The sequence below is a fragment of the Aulonocara sp. 'chitande type north' Nkhata Bay genome, linkage group LG16, assembly GCF_057382095.1.
Source record: "Aulonocara sp. 'chitande type north' Nkhata Bay isolate Kocher_YH1m ecotype deep benthic linkage group LG16, A_spYH_male_GT1.1, whole genome shotgun sequence".
Taxonomy (NCBI): Eukaryota; Metazoa; Chordata; class Actinopteri; order Cichliformes; family Cichlidae; genus Aulonocara; species Aulonocara sp. 'chitande type north' Nkhata Bay.
The window spans coordinates 8,475,726-8,492,178 of NC_141359.1; the positions used below are offsets into that span (position 1 = coordinate 8,475,726).

Genomic DNA, 16,453 nt, shown 5'->3' on the forward strand with positions numbered 1-16,453 from the left:
GCATACATGTTTACATCCTGTATGTCAGAGAGTTCACTTTACTTAGTTTCCAAATCTTCATTTCACAGCAGAGGACTGGAAAACAACTTGTGCTGTAAGTCATGGTCAGGTGGGGAATAAAGACCTCAGATTAATCCTATAATTTATTAGAACATGTGTCATTACATTATGATAAAACTGTGCTGCCGTACCAAATGCACAGAGCCTAAAGGAACATCACAGTGCAGAAAAATGTGGTTAAAAAGTAAAGGCAGATTAATGCGAGATCATTCAAGGTCGTTCATTCTCGAGAAATTGTTTTTTTCATACTTATCTGTGAATATTCATGTTTTCTTCAGTCATTGATTCACAGGTAGACTCCATATTCCTGACATATTTCAATGTGTTTTATCAAATACATTCTAATGTAAACTTCAATTCACTCATTTTATATCATTTTTAACTTTTGCCTTTTTGCCTCTGATATAATCACAATCACGTACAAGTTCATACATTGTCTGCAGCGATCCGATATTCAGCTGTGCAACAACACCAGCAGGCAAGAAGCGTTGTCATTGTTTCACATTATGAGGAGCAGATTTAATCACTTCCCCGACTATGTACAATTAGCTTTTCAAATTAAGACCCTCCAGGAAGGAGAAGAGGATGCTATAAATAAAGAAATGTTTTAGACCAAACAAGCTCACATGAATCTCACAGGGTAAGTGGCTGTTACACAGGCGAAAGAACATGGTGTGTTTGTACAGTATGCCAAGACTGGCCCTGTGGTTGCTTTGAGGTGAGTGTATTTCGGGTATGTGAAATTCATTTTGTCTAAGCGTTATACCAGTTTGTTTTTGTTTTGTTTTTTGTCCAGGGTTCACATGCTACCTTTTTCTCTTGACTGCTCATATGTCAAGAGCGCTAACGTGTTCTAATGAACTCCAGCTCCAAAATTCCTAAATTTACTCAATTTGGGTCTTAGGCTGCAAAGGATTAAGAGTTCCCTCTCTGGGGTACACATTTCTGAGAATAATTGATTGCTTTCGGTGAACTGTTGCATGGGAGGTGAAGTGAAACCAGACACTTGACCGATGTGTCTGGACTCAGCACAGGTCTATCTAATTGGGCAGTGACGGTTAATGAAGGAAAGCGGGTGACTGTGGGATGGAAGAAAGAAAGACAGGAAAGTCTGACATGTGCTACAGGTTTTAAAGTTATAACCAGGGGTGCACATAAGTGGTCCGCAGGTAAATAAAAGTCGCGCACCAGATAAGAAGTTGCAACGCACGTTTGCGTACATATAAAAGGCACTGTTTTTGTCCGCTAGAGTAGGATTTTCACGGCATATTCTGCATCACATCTCTGTGCGTTCATCATTTGTTTGAAGCCAGCTCACCTCCTGCAACCACTTTTCCGAGAATACGCGCTTCTTTTGCGGTTCGGACTCCTTCTGACATTTCTTTGGAGGTGGAGGAACACCAAAGTAATTGCTTAAAGGAGCTTCTTCGACATCTTTAAGAGTTCTAAACACATGTTTGTCCTCCTCCAGAAAATCTTATGCACGCAAACGCGCGTTGCAACTTCTTATCTGGTGCGCGACTTTTATTTTGACAGCGAATGCGCACCTGCGGACCACTTATGTGCACCCCTGGTTATAACACTGCGATCTAATTAAGAACATGTAACCACAACAGTCAGGAGAAGATGTTATTTCCATTTGCAGTAATATGAATTAGGTGGACTGGTTTGTCTGTCTTGTCTCTTGTTGGCCAGCGTTGACAACAGACTTGACATTAAGTCATGAGTGAAAAGCTGTGGTGGAGTTGGGCTGCAAAGCAGCTTGCAGGTTTGAAGTGACTGTGACCAAGCTAAAGTAGCTGAAACTGAGCACCCAATTAATGATTGGCTATTAGGATGCACAGAAGCATCACCTGAGCAATCACTTCATGTTGGCTAGCTTTTGGGTGTAAATGTTATATACTTACATTTAACAATTAGTAGAAAAGAAACCCAAATGGAATATTATCTGGAAAACCTATTGCTTCTCAGTGTAGCAGTAATGGTCTATGAAGTCATTTAACATGGCACTGGGTTCTCTCACCGTCTGCAAATAAAACTGTATACTGGGTTTCTTATGGCACTCACTTAACAGACTGACTATTGCCTGTTTCATCATGTTCGTCAAAGATAAGTAAAGGGAAGCAGAACTGCTTTACCCTCTTTAGTTATAAATAAACAAAGCTGTCCAGTGGGACACAGACCTTTACGAGTAAAAAAGAAAAGACTCACACAATCCAAAAAAGTAGCCGATGGGCCAAAAATGTAAGCCTGGATTTAAATTAGTTGTATCTAGTACATCACTAGTAATAATAGTATCACAATTTTTTTAGGACTGAGAATATTTATTATTTATTCAAAAAATATATGAACTATCCTGAAAATGTGGGGTTTTATGTGTTTCACAAGAAAGGCAGAAGAATACAGAACGTAATTGAAATGACCGATGTGATTAAAGAAAACTCCCTGATGATGTCGTGGTCCTGGGTCGGTAACCCAGCGCTTTGTGTTTACTATTATTCTTTTCTAGTTTATTCTGTTTTGTATTTGTTCTTAGGGTTTGAGTCGTGTGTTTAGTTGTTCCGATCATCCCTACCTGTGTCTTTCCTCTGTGTTCTGTCCCCGAGTTGGTGAGTGTGAGTTTCCCGTTCTAGGTTTGTCTCGTTATGCCCATTAGTTCCAGCTGCATCCCCTCCTCTGTGCCATTTCCTGATTACCTGGTGTGTGTATTTATACGGTGTGTCTGCCTGAGCTTCACCCTCAACCTGCTGTGCTTTTTGTCTCCTGCTCCGGTTTAGTATTTCTGTTCCAGTGTTTTAGTCCTTAGTTCCTCTGTCCAGAGTTTTGTTTGTCTTTTTGGTGAGGTTTCTCCCAGCAATACAGCTGCGCTTTAAGTTTTACTTCCGTGTCTGAGTCCTGCATTTTGGGTCCACCACTCCTGCCTGCCTGCCACACTGCACATCATGACAGATGATGATTTATTTGTTTAGTAATGCAAATAGTTTTTTTTCTAAAGTACTTAATCTGTTTACAATGTACAGATCTTGTCAATCCCTCCCCACCCCAGTGACCCAGAGGCGCAGAGAGCAAGGCCTCTTCCGGATATAGCATGAGATGGAACAGTGGGTGGTAACATACAAAACAACAAAGGGGAGAATAAGTATGCACAAGAGACAGTGCCCTAAGTACCACTTAATCTTTGCTGTGGGTGATGACTGGCTCCTTAAAGTTCAACGTGAACTCTTACCGATCTTTAGTTTTGTGACAATGATTAAAAAGCAGATCATGCACTAGATGCTACGGTCTCGAAGAGGACAAAGTTTTACATATTAGGAAATAGTAAACAACGCTGGATTATAAGGACTAAATTGTTCTTCATGGATTTGAGGTTTTATCCTTTTTTTACAGGATTAAAGGCAATTACACAGACGTGGGGAAAAAATTATGAGAGGAAGTTCTTTAGAAGAAGAATCAGAGACTTTGGTTTCAGATCAGTGAATGTTTTTACGGTTATTCCGAACACAATCGGGGATTGTTGCAGTGGTAACTGAGGACAACAGATCAGACTGATTGCACAATTTAAAAACCAAAGATAAATTTACAGTATCCCCAAAAAGCATCCAGGGCCAGGTCGTGGGGGCAGCAGCCTAAGCAAAGAATCTCTCTCTCCCTAGCCACCTCCTCCAGCTTGTCCGGGGGAACACCAAGACATTCCGAGGCCAGCCGAGAGATATTTCTCCTGCATGTCCTGGGTCTGCCTGGAACACCTCACCTAGGAGGCGCCCTGGAGGCATCCTGTCAGCTGCCTGAACCGCCTCAACTGGCTCCTTTCGATGTGGAGGAGTATCGGCTCTACTCTGAGCCCCTCTTGAATGACTGATCATCTCACCCTCTTTCTAAGGGAGGGGCCAGCAACCCTTCAGAGAAAGCTAATTTCTGCCGCTTGCATCCTCAGTCTCGTGGTCACTACCCAAAGCTCAACAGTCACAAGCTCTTGATTTACTGCTTGATTTGCATCCCTCGCCTAAAACAAATATTTAACTAATTATGTGCATAGCTTACCTGGTCATAAATAAGAAATAAGCTGTGCAGGCTTCATAGAAACAATACGTTCTGCATGTGCCACATGTCCAGAGTGGTAAAAATCACTCAGTCATAACTGCACACTGTAAAGAGAATATTTTCCCCTTGTTTATTATTGGGGAAACTAAAACAGTACTTATAAAGTGTTTGGTGCAAGCGCAGACATTAATGCTGAAATGTCTGCAGTAACTATTTAAAGACAGGATTTGAATGCATGATGTGATTTCATGGTGGAAATTTATAAGATTTGGGATAGAACAAACAGCTCCTCCAGTCTCTGCCATCATTGCTTCTCTGCTTTTGTCTCTTCCTTTTTTTTTCCAATTTCTCCACCACAGTTTTCTTAATTTCCTGTTTTTCCTTTTATTCCTTTTTTCTGCAAACCATACACGTTTTCATTATTGAACATTATTAAAGTCTTTTTGTATAAAGACTGTGAACATCAAATGTGTTTCCTGTTGTTTGCTGCATACATGTATGTTGCTGCCTATTCACTAAAGACGTATTATCCGGTCAGGCATGGCCCCAGCAGCATAACCAAAACCTCTGTTCAGTTGTAATTCTTCTGTTTAAGTCAATTAGAATACGTAAAACAAACATAAGGTCAGTTCCTCTAATTATTCCATATTCTTTCCATGTTTTTATCCTCAGACTGACACATAAGTGTCCCATCAGAGTAGATCCAGTTACACTATTCTGTCTGGGGATATCTTAGCAGGCTGGAAACATTGAGACTTGTACTTGTACATTTGTATTGTATTATGTGTATTAAGTGCTGGCGTAACACACATTGTAATGCTGGTTTTCCTTGTTTTACTGCCGTGCAATTAACATTATTGTTGTTATTATTGTAAGATTTACCCCAGAGCCCTCTTACATAATCCCTCAGTCAGTGCATATTTTGGCCTGGTTGCTAAAAGCCGGAGGATATTACTTTACTTCAGTGGCAGCAACACGACACCTGTACTCTCCCATCAAGAACACAGTGGAAAAAAGAAAAAGTTTCAGGTAACATAATGGCCACCATGACTGAAGTTCCTCCAGCCAGTGAGGGTGAGGCAATTGCTCCTAAGCTGTTCTACCTCCAGCAGTGAATGTACTATTTGTTGAAAGTCGGTACAATCAACCATACTAAATATTATTTTAAATGTGAAAGGGGAAACAGAGACAGCAAAGAACAGCTGCGGACCCAAAACAATAAAAGACTTGCATTGGAAAACAACTAATAAAGGCCTGCTGAAATCAGCCGAGCTGCTTAGTCCTGTGGCAGCATACACACATGCACACACTGATATTTCTAGATGGTTGCAAAAAGATAATGATTTATTTTCTTATATGTTAGTAAATCTTAGGTTTTGTAGATATTGCAGATATGCAGATTGTTTTACAGACTTGTTTTTGAATCAAACTTTCAGAGTTTGCTGCGGAAATCTTGGAAAATTTCCTTTCAACATCTGCACAACTTGTAGATAACTTTCCATAGAGCATAATAAATGTCTTCAAATCCTTTGTCAGATTCATAAGCATCTGTTTTTTTTCCCCTCTGGGGCTGAGAGAGCACTATAGGTTCATACATGATGACAATCTGCAATTTAATAGCAAATCGTTGATGTCATAGAGTCGGAAAGGTTCCTCCCTAAATATGTTCTAATCATTGACACCTAATCTGGAAAACCTGAGACTAACTGAAAGATAAATGTAGGAGTGTACTTACTTGCTCAGTTTGACTGTTTTTGTCCCTATTAGAATTGTGAATGTAAAAATAATAAACCAATAAATTTGGTTTATTATTTTTAGTGGTTTATTCTTCACTATTTTGTGACAATAAATAAAAAATTAACTTGCCTGTTCTTGCTTCTGGACTTTGGACATTACAATTTGCTGATGAAGACCGCCTGACTTTAGCCTCACAGTCCTGAAATCGTTTTATCAGCTTCCCTATAAAGCTTACGAGCAGCCCTGCAGTGTAGCGCAGCAGCCAGCGGCACCGCCACAAGGCCCGACTCTGCACGTCTTCCATCTGCTAATTGTGTTTAGTGAGGCCGAGCTGGAGGCGCCGCTGCTTGAAATTAGTCGAACCTGTAGGCATGTTTTCCCCACACGCTACCTTTAGTTAGGTAGCTGCGGTTCAGGCTGAAATGGTAGAAATGTGTCGGATCTACGGATGTAATTATATGTCTTTCACAGTCCATTAACTGAACCGCTACCCTTTGCGTCTGAATTCTCACGACGGAGGGATGGGTAGAAATACTGCAGACCCTAATGCTATTCTACAGCAGCAATAAGCTCCAAACCCAAAGTGACTTCCTCTCCACCTCACTGCCTCCAACTGTTTCCCCCCTTGCTCTTTAGTGGTAGCAGTGGGAGCTGTCACTTCTCTTCCTGTTGTTACTCGGCCGCTCAGCAGAGCCCCAATTACCAGCAAACCACTGCCCGCTCCCCGAACAGGCCAGGTCACACTCGGTTAGCTCGACAGTAAATTTACACTCATGACCGCGGAGAGAAGTTAGCCAAGCTTAGCGGTTGCTAATGTGCAGCATACTCCCCAGTGAGTCGCATGAAAACAGGACATCAAAGCTCTGTCTTCATTCTTCTCCTGCTTTTGGAATCCAGTGTTGTAGATTTATAATTACATAAACGCTAACTTCTTCACAGGTAAGCATGAGTCTAAGGATGCAGCATTAGCTTAACCTCCTAGGACCTGGCGTCCACATATGTGGACTTCACTTTTTGGGTTATTTAGACCAAAATACTCAATTTTGCTCTACAAGGGCCTGATATCCACTTACAAGAGCATTATACTGCCTCTGTTCTATCAAAATTTTAAACGAATATCCTCATATGTGGCTCTTATTTTTCTTAAAAACAAAAATAAGGTAAAAAAAAATCTGGTAATTCTTTGTTTTTACATTCATCGGGCCCCAATATGCCCAAATATCAAAGAGAAATTAAAAATGCATGCTCTGGAAGAGTTCGGGTCTTAGGAGGTTAAAGCATTAGCTGTTTCTACTGTATCTACGGTAAATGATCGTGACTATCCTGATGTTTAATTAGCAATTAGACAATACGCTCATTCAAATGCAGACTAGCCTAAGTAACTTCTGTCACATGCACATCTTCTTCTTTCTTTCTTTCTTTCTTTCTTTCTTTCTTTCTTTCTTTCTTTCTTTCTTTCTTTAATCTTTGCCCTTGCTCCAAAAACAATCCGCACCATAAAAAAGATGATTCTCAATGACGATCGCATTAGCAGCGATGAAAAGAACTTTTGTGTACAAGAACACAAGTACGTGACCTGATGCTCCAACCCATGAAGTCTCACGGGGACACATCAAAGTGATAAAGCACTTCAATAACACCTATTATTTATGGAGGTTTGGGCTGCCACCTGACTGCAACAGCTACAGGGAACAAAACTCGGGCTGCTGTTACCACACCAGCAGACACACACACATGCACACAGAAGAAGAAAGAGTCTTGTTTCCGTCATCTCAGATGGCATTGTACAGATGTGCATTTATTTCTTTACCCTCACCATAAGCACAGCTTATCTAACTGCAACCGTGACCATCAGACCGGATTTGGAACTGATGCTTTGTGATAAATTATGGATACCTGATTTTTGTCCCCAAAATGAGTGCAGAGCTCTGAAGTTTAACTGATGACACATGCAGGCTCCATCCCTGCAATGTGGGTACACTGACACAAATGGATGTAGTCTTTTCTTACTCCACGAGGTGGTGCCAAACCTAACATCAGTTTCCATTGTCCTACACAGTTTACACAGTGTTCACAGCTAATAGAGCAAAGCCACATAAAAAATAAGTCAAACAAACTGTGTGTTAAGAACAGGCTAGAACTGTTACAAAGTGGGACTGAAAAAGACATAAAGAGAAAGATTTGGGATCTGACAAACACGATCAGAGTTCCAGATATTAAATCCACATCAAGTGCATCATTTCTGTGTAACAAAAACGATGCAGACATCCATCTGGTTAGTAAAGCTCTGTGGTTTAAGGCTGAGACGGCCAAACCCTTCACTCCAACTCCAGTTCAGCCACCAGTCTAAAAGACAGAGGGCGTTAAATGCTGTAAAATTTCTAAGAGAAGCAGGTAAGCTTAATCAGTATCGGTATAAAAATGGTCACAGTAGTAACTGTTGGTCTCACAGCTGTTTTGGTCTTATGGTGCTACATGAAACAATACTAACATGTTGAATATTCTTCACAATAACAGACAAAAAAAACAACAACACACGAGTACGTGTGTGTCTTCCTGGGTCTTGTGAATCAATTAATGCCTCGCTGACTGCATCAGTCATCAAACTGGGCTGTGTGTGATCTGTGAAGTAAAATGAATTTGATGGCCCTGGATCACGGATGGATGCATGGATCTCGTACGTAGAAGCAGGTGAAAAATATTCTGTCAAAACAGCATACAGCTCGTTGCCATGGCAGCGTCTGCACTTCCCCCTACCTCTTCTGCCATCGTCTGTGAGTAGGCAGCACCGTTCAGGATTAACTTGGATTAAACGTCATTTATTCAGCACTTCTGCTGCAACTTCCTTACGTGTGTTTAACAGTGTGTAGATTATATGTTAATTGTACATATTAGCTGCTCCCAGCACCTCTACCTCCCCCACATAAAAGGTGTGAGGGTGTAAAAACGTCCCGAGCTATTGAGCATGGACAGCAGATGTTGTAGGTTCACTCACAGGCTGCGAAACTACAATAATAAGCTCAGATCTGGCAAGTCTGTGTTCTCAGTTGTGTTGAGATACTTTAGTTCAGTCAGTTCATCAAAGAAATGTGTTGTGATTTCACAGTAATCAATAATCGACAGCAGAAAGTCTACATGTTGCTAATTTTGTAAGTTCAGATTGTTTACTAATAATCAGTAGTTTAATAGCAGCATTTGAAGGCTTTCAAAGTCCAGTTTCAATCACCAAAATACTGTCTGAAACAAAACATAAATACATTAAACACTAATGAAATATGAATTGGGCCTCACGGGGCAAACATGCATTGTTTTTGTGGAGACTGTTGAGAAAATGCATTGTTTGTAACAGTGTATTCTGAAGCTCTCTGAGTGCTCAGTCAGACTGGGAGAAGTGCTCTAAAAATGCCAGACCAGCTCCTCCCCGTGACTGATCAGCCCCTGATCGTTACCTGACGTTGTCGTGCTTTTGGATGTAGATCTTGTGAAACATCATGTCTTCCTGCTTGGCGTTTATGTCAGCTTTCATCTCCATGGCAACATGGCGAGGAAGCACTGAGAGCAGCAGACGTTCCTGCAGGAAAGAGAAGGAGCCGTAAGTTCAAAGGTCAAGTGAGCGTGTTAATAGATGAGGATTGTAGCCACATTACGGGAGACTCAATCTGAATAAGTAAAGAAGGAAACGCCGATAATTTAACGTTGATTCCAATTTGCCAGTGCGAGCTCAAAGTCATTTAGAGAGGGCCGTGAGAAGCTTCAAAACTTGTCACTTCCTTAGTGCGAACTGAGAATATTTGTCCCAAGGTCATTTGTGGTTGTGCTGATTAACTTGCAATATAAAATCTGGACATTTTGTTCCCATTGTTCAAAAATAATAATAATAATAATAATACAGTATAACCTTCAAAATGCCAAAGACAGCATGACCTCTTTCTTTGCTGCTATGGCGAAAAAATACGGGCCATACTCTCAACAGCTGAATTACAGACGTTATCAGGTCATGACATTTTGAAATGCATGAAAAGATGAGCTGCATATTTTTACTTGAATGTCAGGTAAAAAATAATAAAAACCTATACCAAAACAAAACAATAAGCAGTTTTAATTCCTTCATTGTTGGATTGCAGGTGAATGACGTGAGAAAATGAGCTGCAAGACGAGTTTCAACCTGAACAAATTTAATTTAAAATTATAAATGAATAGTCTGTACTGTATAAAAATGTCATGCTAAATTATTAAGGTGACAATAATACTTCTTCACTAAAGATTCTCTCTCACCCTGGAGCTCATTTCCTTTTCTTTCTTCTTTTTTCCAATAACCATCAGTTCTATATCAGTCTTTGGCTACGCATGCGTCTCATGTTTGCACAGTATCGCCTAATCTCTTTGCACCACACGCTTCTTGTTTAATTGTTTGCATTGTTGTTTAATGGCGGCTGGCAAAAAGCTTCTAAGTGCATTAACGTAATCTTCTAGTGGGCATAGGACACCACTACAGGGAGAAGGTAAACAAGGGCAAAAGCGATATTTTAAGACAAGAAATAATCACAGAATCATAACTTGACTTTGAACCTGTTAATATTACGACCATCCCTGTGAACACAGTTCCTGTCTACTGTTGATTGTTCGATATAGCGATATAAATGTGTACTCACTATAAAACTTTGTGGTGTTTGACATAATTTTGAAGCACATCATGGGTGGGATGACATTATTATATGTGAAGCATTTCTTTAATAAAAAGTTTGCTTGATTTAATCAAACAAACTTTTCTTTTGTCACCAGAGCTTTCTCTCTCTCTCTCTCACCTGCTGCTGATTTTCCCTCTGGGAGTGGAGGCGAGCCTGGATGCATTCCCTGGTCTCCTGAAAGGCTTGCCTCTGGGAACCCTCAGCAGGGTAATGGGTGCACACGCCCACGATGTTGGTGCAGGAAAAGATCAGCACGTTGGACACTATCTGTGGAAGAAGGTGGGAGTGAGAACAGGGTTTCCATGTGAGCCAGGGATGAAACGCTCCTACTGTTGCTTGTCATTTCCCTTTCTCCCTACAACGTTACTGAAAACTGACTCTTGGCCAATCAATCAAGAACATAAGTAGATATTTTTTCTTACACTATAATATAATGATTCATTTGAGTCCCAGTAGGTGCAGCTCACTTAGAGTGAGCTATACAATACAGACAAGTGAGGTCAAAAGTAACCTCCCAGTATAGAGGAAATGTCTTTTGGAGGAGCGAAACACAAAATGACTCAAACAAAATACAGAGAATACACGTGCGTGCTACTTCATCTCCTCAGGTCTGGGTGAAACTTTGGTGCCGCGATATGAAAGCAGTGTTTCTTCATTGCACCTTTGTGTCACCCGTGAGTCGCGCGTCTGAAACTGCTTGTTCTACTCGCTGTACAAGACTTGCTAACATATGACGGCCAAAAACAGAAGGAGGCACAGTGCTAAACTCGGCGGGATTCCTAACTCAGTGTGCATGCAGGTGTTATTAATATTATGCAAAACTGCACCTGGCACAGAGTTCTTAAAAAAGCAACGGAAACAGCACTAGCAGATGGAGAGGTGTGATCCACACAAGCTAAAAGGAAAAATGAAGGGAAAATATGTTACAGTACTTAAGAGTATTAATTCTGCAAGTAATGTCTGGAAAAGGACTTTTACACTCATACAATCATTCACCCTACAGATTAATTTGCTATTGCTATATTTCTTATGTTTGCTTTCATGGAAGAAAATTGTTAGTATTTAAGTGGAATCTTTTCTTTTTAAATCACATTAAGAAACTGTATTTGGTGTGCAAATGATTGCACAGTCGTCTGAATATTAGGTTGGGCTATTTTCAGAGTGGGGTGGTGATTAGTAAGACGTCACAGCGAGAAGGTCCGGGGTTTGAGTCCACCATCTTTCTGTGTGGAGTTTACATATTCTCCCCGTGACTTCCTCCCCCCACAGTCCAAAGACATGCAACTAGTGGGGTTGAGTCAACTGGTGATTCTAAATTGGCCGAATTGTGTGAATGAGAGTCCCGCTGTCTCTCTGTGTTAGCCCTGTGACTGAAGACCTGTCCAGGGTGTAGGTGTACCCTGCCGCTCGCCCTGTGCCAGCTGGGATATGATTCTGAGAATCCAATAAATCCAATAAACTATAAACTTCTTAGTAAAAATTCTTAACTTATGACCAAAAATGGCCTCATGAGGTTATAGTGACCTTGGCCTTGGAATATCACAATTTTTTTATCAGTTCTTTGAATCCAAGTGAATGCTGTATCAGCTCCAGAAGAAATTCCCTCAAGGCAGGAGCGACAGATGTACAAACAAAGAAGACATTTAAGAAGTCAGTGGATAAGCTGTCGACTATTTTCTGACTTTTTATTGACCAAATATAGTCAAATATAGTTATAGTGCTAATAAAAAGCTGCAGAGGGGTAGAATGGTGAGTTGCGATAATGAGAAAGTGAACTATGGAAATACATAGCTGATCAAAACTTTTAGTAAGTATGATCTCAAATATGTAGTTAAAGGCAAACATTTTACACGAATATTAAGTGTTTCTTTTTTAGAGGCTAAATGAAAATGCAAAGTAAGGATATTTACACTTTACATATGCAAAAGTGACATAAACGACTTGAAAAAGGTAGAAAGCGGTGTATATTTTCCACATGTGCCTTTGTTTTCCCTCTAAGAGCAAAGGCACTCTTTGTTTCCACGAGCTCCACTGATGCACTTCCTTCTCCTTAGGCAGGACTGAGGTGTCACAACCTGCTTTTTTGACTTTGACACAGCTTCCATCAGATTATCCACCTAAAACCCCGACAAGGCGCTGTCTTGTTTCTGATTAGAAGATTCAACAGAGGCCAACTCACATGATCCCAGTGTGAATGTTTGCATGTGATGAGGCAGAGATAATCAGTGTGTTTATCAGTGGCACTGCACTAACACAGGGACAAAAACAACACTTTCCAAAGCTGCCATCATAAACAGCAAAAACGTACAAAAACTAATTGGTGGTTTTAAACCCAGATCTGCGCTCAGTGTCGAAGACCACGAGAAAGAGTTAACACGGTTAACGCTTGTTAACCGTGTTAACTGCCTCTGTTCAGATAAAATTTGCATAAGCCGAGTCTATAAAAGTTTATCTAACGTTTAACATGTAACATCGTCCTGAGAATACCCAGACATTTTTAAGGCACCTGGTTTACTGCTAGCTTTCTGTACCCTGACTTAAAAACAAAACACAAAAAGTATTAATTGTTAGTCATGGAAATGACTAACTGGGCTTTTGATCATGCAGGATAAAGACTTCAGATCGTTTGCCATTGCTGCTAAGTCACAAGATGAAAGGAAATTTGACATTAGATGAAAGTAAAACCGAACCTCTTCAATATGGCTATTTGCATTATTAAGATACAACATCCATCCTCTAACCAGGCTTTCAGCTTACGCTTACACAAACACTGACACATGTGTTTTATGATCCCTTTGTGAACGGGATCATAAAGCAGTATATTAAATCTCTACTAAAGCTAAAACAAGTAATGAGTAATGACTCAGAAATAAAGTAAGGTTTACAGAGAAAACTGATTACTGAGCCGCTGCATTTAATGCAAGCTTACTGTAGTGACACACTGTCCAGTTATGTTCCTAGCATCCAACAGTTAGTAGAACAGGAGAGAGAGCTGTTCATCTGTGGGAAACCCCGTTCTGAGGCACGTTTCCACATCTAGGCCTTAAGAAAACTCGATTTATTTTATTTTATTTTTTTTAATTTACAGGAAAAAAGGCGTCTCCGGGTTTCATTGACTCTGTCCAAGTTTCCACCTATCAAACAGCTTCGCAAGTTGCCGTGTGCCCAAAGCACCAGTGCTAAAAGACATTGTTTCCATTCAGTTGCAGGCATACAGTGAGTCCTGGGACTGGCAGCCAGCAGCAAGCCACAGCCAGTGGGCCATTCTTTTCTCAGAGTTATTTAATGGGTTGAATCAGCCAGCTGAATCACATTAACACCACAGGCCTCAGTGTTGCCGGAACAAACACAGCACGTCTTTATCAAGTCAAAAACCCCTCAGCAGGTCTCCATGCAAAAGAAAAAAAAAGGGAAAAACAACCAGACTCATAAGGAGGAGTGGCTGGCGGAAGGCAAACCTGGAAGTGACCCACAGCCAACAACAAAAAAAAGAAAATGAGGCATGAGACATGAAAGGTGCTGAATTTAGAAAAGGTTGCTCTTTGCCATTTCTGCTTCTTGTCTAACTGAAACACTGTTTAGATGAACTGGACCAAACCAAAGAAGACTAATGACTTTTTAGATAAAGTCAAGAGTTGAGAAGTCCTCCTGCCCACAAAGGTTTGTTTCCCATCATGTTCCAGCTACTGGTCTTTCAGCTTTTTCTGCTGATCCTTTATCATAAATACTCAAACTGTTACAGTGAATTACATCGATAAACTTTACTCAGTGCATGCATATGAACATGTTTAGATGTTCCTAAAACCTTTACAGAAAAGCTGAATGAAAAAAAATGAACGAAGAACTGAACGGATTTTATGATCCAGTTGAAAAAGTCTTTTTTTTTTTATCCAAACCTTTCTTGGAAACAGGTTGTACAAGACTAAAGTATCAAATTTTGCATTCAAATTATTATCCTTCTTCAACTAATATTACTGCATGCAAAAATAATAATAATACAAATTTTGTGCTACAAAACCTTAAACCTGAAAGTTTTTCAAAGACCCTGACATCACACAAGTGAATACGGGTGTATTTGACAGCTGGATCGAAAGCATTTCATAGCAACCATTATGTTTGTGAGCCTGAGAGGGTCTCGTTTGCATAACAAATGTGTCTGAATTTACAGTGGAGTGAGTACTTATTAGCTGTACGAACAATTGCCGTGTAGCATGAAACCCTTGATAGCTGAAGCCTCACTGCTACAGTAGGGTGTCGAGATCTGTATGTTTCCCAACACTCTTGCTAGGAAACGCGTGTTGCTGTTTGAAATTTGACATTTAAAAGGTGGGCTCTTGCTACCTGTGGCGTAGCTGGTTAACGTCACTCTAATTATGATTTACTTGAAGCTAACCAGCCAGCTAAAGCTGCTCATGGATCTCCACGGAGCCCTTGTAGCATCCCGCCCCCCACACTGCCATAGGAACAGCACGGATCACATAAAGTCTTTCAACAGGTCAATAGAAATTTTCCCCAGCGGCAGTCTTATTCTATTAATACTGCCAGCACTCACCCAGACCTTATTTGGAAACCTATGGGCTTTTCCTCACCACAGAGGGAAAGTGAGAGTGCAAAAAAAAGGAAAAAGAAAGAAAAAAAAGGGATCCCATGTTTAAAGCGGAGCTCATCCCCAGGGAAGAACACAGACATCTATCATCTAATAACTACAGAGGAAAACATAGCCAGCCTAAACTCAGCTCAAAGCCCCCACATGATCAAGGACCTGTGATGCTGCCGCAAGCAAGACGCTAAGCATCATCACACAACAGGCAGATTTCAAGCTAGGTAAGAAAAAACAGATAAGACACTCCTGTTATATCCTCGTTCGAGGGATCAGCTGATTGATGGAGGCCACTGCAGCAATCAGGACCAGTCAATATACATGTTGCATGTAGACAACACTCAATACACTCAGTGTGTCTCTGTGAGGTCTCATTTGTAAACAGGGCCAAGCGGCTCACGAACACATTATCACAAGAGGTCTATAAAACAAAAGGAGAGATTTATGGGAAATCAGATGCACAGCATGTGATTTACTGCATGCATAAATGAACATTTTACAGTTTTACAACTATTGCTAACTTTTCCCAGAAAGCTGCATTATTTTTGAACTGATTTCATTCTGCGAGAACAGTTTCCTAATTTAAAGATGATTGAAATTATAAGAATCTTTTCAAAATTTCTAGGAATCAAACTGGAATCAAAAGACTTTTTTCCCCTCCAGAAATCAAGTTCAGATGGATTTTCTTCACGTGACAGAATGAGCATCACAAGATACAGATGACACACAACGCAATGTGAGCAGCGAGCATCTCTGAAAACCAGCGACAGAAGCGAACAAAGACCTGAAGATGAGCCCTTTAGTTTAAAGTCCTGATACAGCATCAACAGATTTACTTAATTACTTAAATGTGCTTAAACTACAAGGTGCTTTTAATACTTTGTCTACTGTCTAATGGGCTGTATTTGGGTACAGTTGTTTCAATATTTGCACTAAAAACTATTCGTTTTAAACACTGGTTTATTATGATTGTAGTGAATTTTGTTGTCCATGTCATTAATTTTTAGTCACTAGCAAACTGAGACTTTGAGCTCAATACATCAAATTGAGCATGAGCACATTTACAAATATATACTAAATATATAGTTATTAATAACTGCAAAATCATTACTGGAAAACTATATTATCAAACTGCAGTCTTACTCTTATCTTCCTCTTGTTCCAAAGCATCACATGTTCATCACATGAATATGTTTCCTGTATCTTTTGCAGTCATAAAGCAGAAACATCATTCATTTTATTAGGTTGACAGTGAGGTAAACCAGCAGGAACAAACCATACAAAAACGTTATATTTTCTCTAACTTGGGTAAAAGCGGTGCAACGAT

At 40.2% G+C, this 16,453-nt stretch overlaps 1 protein-coding gene across 2 annotated transcripts in view; it reads right to left on the reverse strand.

Annotated features, from left to right (window-relative positions):
• Nucleotides 1-16,453, reverse strand: part of adcy5 (adenylate cyclase 5) — a 95,508-nt gene that overhangs the window by 39,516 nt on the left and 39,539 nt on the right. For both annotated transcript variants that reach the window (XM_086267654.1, XM_086267653.1), the window contains exons 2-3: nt 10,644-10,793; nt 9,288-9,409 (exon numbers count right to left, since the gene is read on the reverse strand). In XM_086267654.1, the coding sequence (XP_086123780.1) occupies nt 9,288-9,409; nt 10,644-10,793 (272 nt within the window). The remainder of the gene's footprint in view (nt 1-9,287; nt 9,410-10,643; nt 10,794-16,453) is intronic.